This window comes from Eimeria necatrix, genomic scaffold (assembly GCF_000499385.1).
Source record: "Eimeria necatrix Houghton genomic scaffold, Enh_scaff914, whole genome shotgun sequence".
In the NCBI taxonomy this organism is placed as follows: Eukaryota; Apicomplexa; class Conoidasida; order Eucoccidiorida; family Eimeriidae; genus Eimeria; species Eimeria necatrix.
Genome location: NW_013654713.1, coordinates 1 through 10,000, shown reverse-complemented (window position 1 = coordinate 10,000; position 10,000 = coordinate 1). Strand labels below are relative to the sequence as shown.

At 39.6% G+C, this 10,000-nt stretch overlaps 3 protein-coding genes across 3 annotated transcripts in view; 2 read left to right on the top strand and 1 right to left on the bottom strand.

Annotated features, from left to right (window-relative positions):
- Window positions 1-2,336, bottom strand: part of ENH_00082700 (hypothetical protein, conserved) — a gene marked incomplete at both ends in the record, with an annotated part of 5,271 nt that extends 2,935 nt beyond the window's left edge. Inside the window, 4 exons of the mRNA XM_013583391.1 lie at window positions 233-268; window positions 469-656; window positions 1,761-1,847; window positions 2,249-2,336. Of these exons, the coding sequence (XP_013438845.1) occupies window positions 233-268; window positions 469-656; window positions 1,761-1,847; window positions 2,249-2,336 (399 nt within the window). The remainder of the gene's footprint in view (window positions 1-232; window positions 269-468; window positions 657-1,760; window positions 1,848-2,248) is intronic.
- A 4,227-nt stretch (window positions 2,337-6,563) lies between these two features.
- On the top strand, window positions 6,564-7,487 carry ENH_00082690 (hypothetical protein, conserved; the record flags this gene model as incomplete). Its single annotated transcript, XM_013583390.1, has 1 exon — window positions 6,564-7,487. The coding sequence occupies one exon, from the start codon at window positions 6,564-6,566 to the stop codon at window positions 7,485-7,487; it is 924 nt and encodes a 307-aa protein (XP_013438844.1).
- A 1,948-nt stretch (window positions 7,488-9,435) lies between these two features.
- ENH_00082680 (hypothetical protein) lies at window positions 9,436-9,937 on the top strand (the record flags this gene model as incomplete). The annotated part of the gene is made up of 1 exon (XM_013583389.1): window positions 9,436-9,937. A coding segment is annotated over one exon (502 nt), but the record flags the coding sequence as incomplete, so codon positions are not given.
- Window positions 9,938-10,000: the final 63 nt, after the last annotated feature.

Below are 10,000 nucleotides of genomic sequence, written 5' to 3'. Positions count from 1 at the left end.
TGCAAACCCTAAACCCTAAACCCTAAACCCTAAACCCTAAACCCTAAACCCTAAGCCCTAAACTTTGACGTGGTACAGGATTTGTGTAGTCTGGCCTAGGGCTTGAGGCGTAGAGCTCGAAAAAAGAGATCTAGGTTTTACGGTTTAGGGTTTAGGGTTTAGGGTTTAGGGTTTAGGGTTTAGGGTTTAGGGTTTAGGGTCTACGCGCCACTGTTGGAAGGTGGACTTCAACGCGCAGTGCATCAGGCAGCTGTCGCTGCTGCGGCACCTGCAGCACAAACCCTAAACCCTAAACCCTAAACCCTAAACCCTAAACCCTAGACCCTAGATCCCGGAGCCAGGAAGCTAAACCTGAGGTCTCAATCCTAAACCCTAAACCCTAAACCCTAAACCCTCGGCATTAAGGGTTTAGCTTGCTTGGAATTCATCAGAAACAAATTCTCCCATTTCAGCCTTCCCCAAATATACAATAGAATGCGTTGCCCATGGTTGCTGCTGCTGCTGCTGTTGCTGCTGCTGCTGCTGCTGCTGCTGCTGCTGCTGCTGCTGCTGCTGCTGCTGCTCTTGCTCCTGCCGCTGCTGCTGCTGCTCGTTGGCTTTGATGCGCGTTTTCTTTTTTGCTTCTTTCGTCAATTTCTTCAGTTCTTTTTGACCCACTGAAAAATAAATAAATAAATAAATTAATTAATTAATTAATTAATTAATCAATTAATTAATTAATTAATTAATTAATTGATTAATTATTAATGAAGATAGCAAACAAATAATAAACAATAAACAAACAAATTGATTAATAAATAAGTAAACAGATGAACAGCAGCAACAAACTCTCCCATTGCCGCCTTAACCAAAACTGCTGCTGCTGCTGCTGCTGCCGCTGCTGTTGCTGCTGCTGCTGCTGCAGCAGCAGCAGCAGCAGCTGCTGCTGCTGCTGCTGCTGGGAATAAAACAGAAACAATGGAGGAAAAAACTGGCGAAAGTGGAGATGCAAGGAAAAGGAAAACAAAGAAATAAATAAAAAATAAAAAGTGAAAAAAGTTTTGCTGCTTTCCTGCTGCTGCTTCTTTGCTTGCTGAGGTGTCTGTACACCTGAAGGCCCGCCAGTTGTCATTTAATTTTTTTGTCGAAAGAGAAATCAAAGAAGGACTTTTGCCAAAATAGTTTTTCTTCAATAGTCTATAATCTGTAATTAAAATAAATAAATAAATAAATAAATAAATAAATAATAAATAATAAATAATAAATAATGAATAGTAATTAATTAAATAAATCAAAGAAGGACTTTTGCCAAAATAGTTTTTCTTTAATAATCGATAATCTGTAATTAAAAATAAATAAATAAATAAACAGCTTAATCAATCAATTAACTGGTTAAATGAATAATTGATTAATTAACTAGCTAGTTAATTAATTAATTAGCTAGCTAATTAATTAATTAGCTAGCTAGTTAATTAATTAATTAATTAATTAATTAATTAATTGGCTTGTTCAATTGTGTCTTTTTATTAAATATTTATTTATTATTAGCAAAAAATAAAATTTGTAAATTTAAAAGCTGATCAAATGATTTTATTTATTTTGTTTGTTTTGGTTTTTGCAATTGTTTACTTTGATTTATTTCTTTTTTAATTATTTTTCGACTAGTGAATTAATTTACCATTTATTTACTTCTTTAAGCTAGCAATTATTTATTTATTCATTTATTTATTTATTTATTTATTTATTTATTTATTTATTTATTTTATTCTTTTGATTTTCACCTCTTGAAATTTTTTCTCCTTTGAAGAAGTCCTTCTCGAGTGTATCGACAGCTTGGTCCAGCAGCGCCGAAAGCAAAGAAGGATGAGCTGTAAATAAATAAATAAATAAATAAATAGATAAATAAATAAATAAATAAATAAATAAATAAATAAATAAATAAATAAATAAATAACTATATATGTAGAAAAATAGATAAGTAAATAAATAAATAAGTAAATAAATAAGTAAATAACAAATAGCCTCATATGGTAATCACTTGAAATGGAAGTTAAAAATAAATAAATGAATTATCAACTGAAGAACAAACTGGCCAGTTAACCAACTAAATAACTAATCAATTAATTGACTAATTAATTTAATTAAATAAATTACTAATTAATTAACTATTTATTTATTTAATTTAATTAATTAATCAATTAAATTAATTAATTAATTAATTAATTAATTATTTATTTATTTATTTATTTATTTATTTAAATTTAATTACCTCTTATATGATCCACTGTTTTGGGGTGTACGCACACGTCGGTGGCGAGGCAAGAAGCTCCATCTGAATTTGAAGTTCGAAAAATCATTTTAATTAAAATTCCTTAAAATTAAATTTAAAATAAATTTAAATCAAATTTAAATTAAATTTAAATTAAATTTAAATTAAATTTAAATTAAATTTAAATTGAACTTAAATTAAATTTAAATTAAATTTATTCAACCTTTTTAGTCTTTTAAATTCTTTTTCAAATCCCAATTGGACTTCAAATTAAAAATTTCGAAAACTTCAACTTTTCAAAATTACGAAAAAACCCAAACTGCCAAATTTTATTCTTAAATTCATTTTTTTAATTTTATTTTTTAAAATTCTTTTTCTTGAATTACTTTTCAAAATTATTTGTTTAAAATTCATTTCTGAATTTAAGAATTATTTGTTTGAAATTAATTTTTGAGTTCTTTTTCAATAATTCAAATGAAAACATTTAAAACAAATGTTTTATTTGAAGTTCCTTTTTGAATTTAAATGCATTAAAGACAGAAGCGCGAAAGAACTCCATAATAAAAGAAAGTGATAATTCAAAAATAAATAAGTAGATTAATTGGCTAATTAATTTAATTGATTAATTAATTGATTAATTAATTAATTAAACTAATTAGATTAATTAGGTAGTTGGTTAATTAGTTGATAAATTAACTAGTTATCCGAATTAGGTAAATAAATAAAAATAGACAAATAAGTAAAGAAATAATGAGCTAATTAATTTTATTAATTAATTAAACTAAATACTTACTTAATTAACTAGTTGATTATACTAAGTAATTAACTCATTAATTAGTTAATTAATTGATATATTAAACTCAATTATTACTTAATTTGTTAAATTAAATAAGTAATTAATCACTTAATCGATTGATCAATAAATTACGCAATTAATCAATTAATTAGTTCATTAATCGATCAACTAAATAAAATAAATAATTAATTAACCGGTTAGTTAATTGATTAATTAATCAAGCTAAGGAAATAATTAATCAATTAGTTAATTAAATGATTAATTAAAATATGTAAATAAACAAATAATTAATTGATTAATTAGTTAATTGATTAATTAACTTAAATAATTAATGAATTAATTAAATTAATTAATTAATCGATAAATTAATTGGTTAATTAAATTAATTAATTAATTAGTTAATTAATTAAGGAATTAATGAAATTAAATAATTAAATGATTAGTCAATTAATTAATGGATTAATTGAATTAATTAATTAATTAATTAATTAATTAATTAATTAATTAATTAATTAATTAATTAATTGATTAATAATTAATTAATGGATTATTTAAATTAAATAATTAAATAGTTAGTTAATTAATTGATGGCTTAATTAAATTCAATAATTAAATAATTAGATAATTAATTAATGGCTTAATTAAATTAAATAATTAAATAAATAAATAAATAAATAATTAATTAATTAACTAATTTGTTTTGACCTTTTCCTCGAGTGGGTTTTGGCGGCGCGGCGAGGAAGGGTAGAGACACCTGAATTCCTTCTTTTTGCATATTTGTTTGAGTTTTATTTATTTCAATTATTTCATTTTCGTTTTTTCGATTTTCAGTTTTTTCTTTTTTGTTTTTATTTTTTTCTTTTTTGAATTCGTTGGACCCAGTCGCCTTTATTTCAGGTGTACAGACAGCTCCCAAGGAACATATGTTGAAATAAAAAGGCTGCAAAACCCCCGAGGAGTAAACCAGAGAACTTGAAACGCACAAAGCTGCAAATAAATAAATAAATAAATAAATAAATAAATAAATAAATAAATACATAAATAAATAAATAAATAAATAGATAGATAAAGAGATAATAATAAATAATTATAATTATAAATAAATAATAAATGATGATTAATAACTAAATAAATGAATATTTCAAGACACCAATAAATAAATAAATAAATAAATAAATAAATAAATAAATAAATGAATATATGAATAAATAAAGAGTAGACAAACAATCAACAAATAACAAAACAAGCAAAAAACCAAAAAATAAATGGACAAGTAAATAGATAAGCGAATGAATAAAATTAAATGAAAAGAAAAAAAGAATTAAACACAATTAAATACAAAGCCCAAACGAATATTTAAATTTGCAACAAAATAAAAAAATAAATAAAAGTGCAATTTAATTTTCATCTGCAGTACACTGAGTTTATTTCGGGTGTATGTACACCTCACCCGCCTGCGGCCTGAAGAGCGCAGTGCCCTTCGGAGCTTCTCCTTGACTTTCGAGCTGCAGCAAATATTCATCTTGTTCCTAAAAAGAACAAATAATAAAAGTAAACAATTCCTTTTATCAAATAATAAAAGTAAACAATTCCTTTTATTATTTGTTTGGTTATTTCCTCATTAGCTGCTGAGACAGCAGCCGCAGCAGCCGCTGCTGCTGCTCCCAGCAGCAGCAGCAGCAGCAGCAGCAACAGCAGCAGCAGCAGCAGCAGCAGCGGCAGCAGCAGCAGCAAGTTTAGTGGTTTGGTTTGGGAGTTGATACTTGTCGATAAGTTTTGCAAGTGCCTTTTATTTCAAACTATTCTTTTGTTTATTCTAAAAGTGATTTTCAAATTCGTTTTAATTTGCAAAAGAATTCACGCGCAGCTGGGGTGTATCTGCAGCTCCGCCTTTTTGAGGTGTACGTACACCTCAAAACGGGAAATTTGAAAAGTGGAAAAGGCGAAAAAATTAAAAGCAAAAAGCAGCAGCTGCTGGCCATTAAGAGAAAAGAAAAAAGAATTAATTTTAAACTTTTTCGTTTTTTAATTTCTTCGCTTTTTTGTTTTCGAATTTTCGCGTTTTGTTCAAAACTGCAGCTCGAGCTGTACGTACACCCGAAAGCCGCGGGCAGCTGCCGCCGGCGCATCAAAGAAGCGGAAAAGAAATAAATGAAGACTTTTTGTTTTCAAAACAAAAACTTTGAATTATTTTATTAAATTATTTCATTTAAACTCCCTTTTAGCGAGTTCGGACGCCCGGAACTCGGGCGAGAAGCCTTTTCAGTTTTTCCTGTTGGCGCTGCTTTTCAGGTGTACGTACACCCCAGCGCATGCAGCTCCGCATGCACACTTTGAGGTGTACGTACACCCCAGAGCTGCCTCACTTCTCGGAAAGAAGGGTCACTAATTTCTTCGACATAACTTTTAATTAAAGTTCCAAATTCCTTTTTCCGCATTGCTGCAGTCAGCCGCTCCACCTCCTAAACAAACAAATAAATAAATAATAAATAAATAAATAAAATAAATAATAAACAAACAAATAAATAAATAAATAAATAAATAAATAAATAAATAAATAAATAAATAAATTATATTTATTAATGAGATTCTGATGGGGGGCTGAGGGTTTAAGGGAAGTCCTAAACCCTCAGCGGCGAAAGGAAAATATACTGTTACAGAAACCAGCCAAACCCTAAACCCTAAACCCTAAACCCTAAACCCTAAATGAGCGACTCGGAAAAAGAAGTAGTTGCGTCTCGCGGCGTGGGCTCTCGGAAGTTAATTCGAAGTGGATTTATTTTGAATTATTTATTTATTTATTTATTTTTATTTTTATTTTATTTTTATTTTTAATTTGATTTTAATTTCTTTTTGTTTCTTCGAAACCCCGTGAGGTGTACGTACAGCGTAGCTGAGGTCCAGCTCCTCCATTTTCTTCGGCGCAGCAGTCATCACCCCAAACCCTAAAACTAAACCCTAAACCCTAAACCCTAAACCCTAAACCCTAAACCCTAGATGCAAACTTTGTGTTTTGTTTGCAACAAACTTTATTGGAGTTTCTTTTTGAGGGTTTACGGCAGAGACAGACATGCACTAGAGCAGCAGCTGGAGTGTCTGACAGCTAGCGACCCTAAACCCTAAACCCTAAACCCTAAACCCTAAACCCTAAACCCTAAATCCTAAGTTTCTAAAAAAGTTTAACACTTAAAACTCATTCAAAAACGCTACTTCGCAGGAGCTTTGCTGGGGGCTGCGGCCGCGGCGGACTCGCAGCGCCAAACCCTAAACCCTAAACCCTAAACCCTAAACCCTAAACCCTAAACCCTAAACCCTAAACACTAAAAAGTGAAAGTGAATCTTAGACCCAAAACCCTAGATTTCCTTTGCATTTTTTAACGTTAACTTGAGCTGCTGCTTACTTTCTTCTTTAGGGTTTAGGGTTTAGGGTTTAGGGTTTAGCTTGCTTTCCCTGCCACCACGCAACGGACCGCAAACCCTAAACCCTAAACCCTAAACCCTAAACCCTAAACCCTCGCTATGTCGAACTCCCGCAGCCGCTTCAAACAACTGCTGAGAGCTGCGGAGACGGATTTGGCGTTGCTGACGCGAGCTGTATGTACACTGCGAGCAGCAAAGAGCAGCAGCAGCAGCAGCAGCAGCTACACCTCCCTGCAGCAGCAGCAGCTGCAGCAGCGCCCCAGCAGCAGCAGCAGCAGCAGCAGCAGCAGCACCGCCGACGCAGAGCCCTCCTGGACTGTCGACTCGCCGCGCTCCGGCTCAACTGCTGCTTCTCTCCACAGCAGCAGCAGCAGCAGCAGCAGCAGCAGCAGCAGCAGCAGCAGCAGCACTGACCCGGACAGGCTGCTGGAGATTCGGCGGCGCATTGCAGCAAACTTGGACGCAGCGGAGCTGCTGCTGCCTTCTATCCGGCCTGCTGCTGCAGCAGCAGCAGCAGCAGCAGGAGGAGCAGCAGCAGCGCAAGGCGCAGCAGCAGCAGCAGCAGCACGGGCGCAGGTGCGGCACTTTTCGGATTTGCTGCTGGCAGCAAGGCGGGAGTTTGCTGCTGTTGACTCCACGCTGCAGCAGCACATCGAGCGGCTGTCGCTGCTGCGCAGCAGCAGCAGCAGCAGCAGCAGCAGCAGCAGCAGCGCAGCAGCAGCAGAAGACGAAGATGCTGCTGCTTTGAACAAAGAAAGGGCGGGGCTGCTGGCAGCAAACTCGTCGCTGCAGCAGGTGACGGAGTCTGCTGCGGAGGCGCTGCAGCTGCTGCGGCGGCAGCGGCAGCAGCAGCAGCAGCAGCTGCTGCTGCTGCAGCTGCTGCAGTCCGCCGCCTCAGGTGTACGTACACTGCAGCAGCAAGTCCGCTGTCTCCGCAGCAGAGACAATTTTGTCTTGGGAATTGTTTTGGGCTTTTGCTTCATTTTTGCTTTTCTTTGGCTCGCCTACAACACCCCCCTCTAAGTTCTCCTGCTGCTGCTGCTGCTGCTGCTGCTGCTGCTGCTGCTGGTGCTGCTGCTGCTGCTGGTGCTGCTGCTGCTGCTGCTGCTGGTGGTGGTGGTGGTGATGCTGCTGCTGCGGCTGCTGCTGCTGGGGTTGTCGACACTGCTGCTGCTACTGACACTGCTGCTGCTGCAGTTGCTGACAGTGCTGCGGCTGCTGCTGCGGCTGCTGCAGCAGCTGCTGCTGCTGAAACTGCTGCTGCTGCTGCTGCTGCTGCTGCTGCTGCTGCTGCTACGGTTTCTGACACTCCTGCGGCTGCTGCTGCTGCTCGTAGTGCTACCTTTTGCTGTCGTCAGTGCTGCTGCTGCTGCTGCTCTTCCTGGCCACAATGCTGCTGCTGCTGCTGTTAGTGCTGCTGCTGCTGCTGTAAGTGTTCTTGCTGCTGCTGCTACTGTTGCTGCTGCTGCTTCATGCTACTTGCGTGCAGCAGCTGCTGCAGCTGCCTTTAAAAAGTGAGCTGCCGCCTCGGCAAGCAGTTTGCTGCTGCTGCTGCTGCAGCGCTGCAGCAACTAGGGTTGCTGCTGTGGATGCTGCTGCTGCTGCTGCTGCTGCTGCTGCTGCTGCTAGAGCTGCAGTGATTGTGCTGCTGCTGCTGCTGTTGCTTCCAGCTTTTTTTCGTTTGCTGCTACTGCTACTCTTAGTGGAGCTGCAGCTACAATGCTGCTGCTGCTGCTTCTGCCGCTGCTGCCTGAGCTATTAAAACTGCAAGCACTGCTGCTGCTGCACCTACTGCTGCTGTGGCTGGCGTTGCTGCTGCAGCAAGGTTTCTGCTGCTGTGGCAGTTACTGTTGCTGCTGCAGCAGCATCCGTTGCATCTGCTGCCAGTGTTGCAGTATTTGCTGCAGCAGCGGCTGCTCTTGCTGCAGCAGCGGCTGCTCTTGCTGCAGCAGCGGCTGCTCTTGCTGCAGCAGCGGCTGCTCTTGCTGCAGCAGCTTTGTTAGGCAGAGTAAAGTGCTGCCTTCCGTAGTCTTATGCCTGAGTCTCCGCTCCAGCAGCAGCAGCAGCAGCAGCAGCAACTGCTGCTAGAGCAGCAAATATTGCTGCAGCAGCAGTTGCAAATGCAGCTAGAGCAGCAAGTATTGCTGCGGCAGCAGCTGCAACTACAGCTAAGGCAGCAACAATTGCTGCTGCAGCAGCTGCAGCAGCAGCTGCAACAGCAGCAACGGCATCAACTACTGCTGCAGCTGCAGCAGCAGCTAGAGCTGCTGCAGCAGCAATCGAAGCTAAGATGATGGAATTGCTGTTGCAGCAGCAGCAGCAGCAGCAGCAGCAGGCCGTGTTGTTGCTGCTTGCGGGCAGCTTCTCCCCTCTAAACAACTCGGCAAAGAATTAAAAATGAATTAAAGTTGGAAATTAATTTAAAATTAAAAAAGTGATGAATTAAAAAGAGAAAACGGGAGAGCAGCGGCAGCTGGTCGTACACCTGAAGTGACACCGCAGAGGTGTCTGTACACCCGAGCCCCGCAGATCTTCGCGCAGTTTCTTCTTTTTGAAATCATTTTTATTTTATTTAAATTTAAAATCAAAAATCAGCCAAGGAATGCCAATTAGTTCTTCTGGAGTGCCCCTGCGGAGTGGGGGGCCCCCGGGGGGCTGCAGAGCGCTAGGGTTTAGGGTTTAGGGTTTAGGGTTTGGGGTTTAGGGTTTCGCCTTCTTCACTTTTGCTTCCCCCAACTCGCTCAGAATATGATGTTGACACAAAGTACACGCGGGGAGCCTTAGCAGCAGCAGCAGCAGCAGCAGCAGCAGCAGCAGCAGCAAGGCCTCAGCAGCAGCAACTGCTGCTGCAGCAGCTCGTGCGGAGGCAACGAGTGGCGGACTGACAGCCCGCCCAACAGCTGCAGCAGCAGCAGCAGCAGCAACAGCAGCAGCAAGAGCAGCAGCAGCTTCTCTCCTCCTGCGTGCTAGGATGTGGGGCCCGGGCGGTGCTGCTGCTGGCAGCAGCAGCAGCAGCAGCAGAGGCGCTGGGGCAGCAGGCTCTGCCTCCCTGAAGCCCCAGCACTCAGCAGCAGCAGCAGCAGCAGCAGCAGCAGCAGGAACTCCATCTTCCTTCTATGTGGGGTCTGTGGCAGCTCCAGCTGCGTCCACAGCTGCAGCAGCAGCAGGAGCAGCAGCAGCAGCAGCAGCAGCAGGCGCCGCAGCAGCAGCGGGAGGAGCAGCAGCAGCAGCAGGCGGCGCCGGGAGCTCGTCGGCGCCCTCGAGCAGCTCCACCGCAGCAGCAGCAGCAGCAGCAGCAGCAGCAGCAGAACAAACAGTGCTTTACAAGCAGCAAAAAGCGCCAATTGGATTTCTTCTCAGCAAAACTCTGGACATTTTAAAAAGCTGCAGCAGCAAATATTTGCACTTGAGAGAACTCGAAAGAAGGCTGCTGCAGCAGGGATTCAGCGACCTCCACCACCTCATGCTCCCCAGTATGCTGCTGCTGCTGCTGCTGCTGCTGCTGCTGCTGCTGCTGCTGCTGCTGCTGCTGCTGC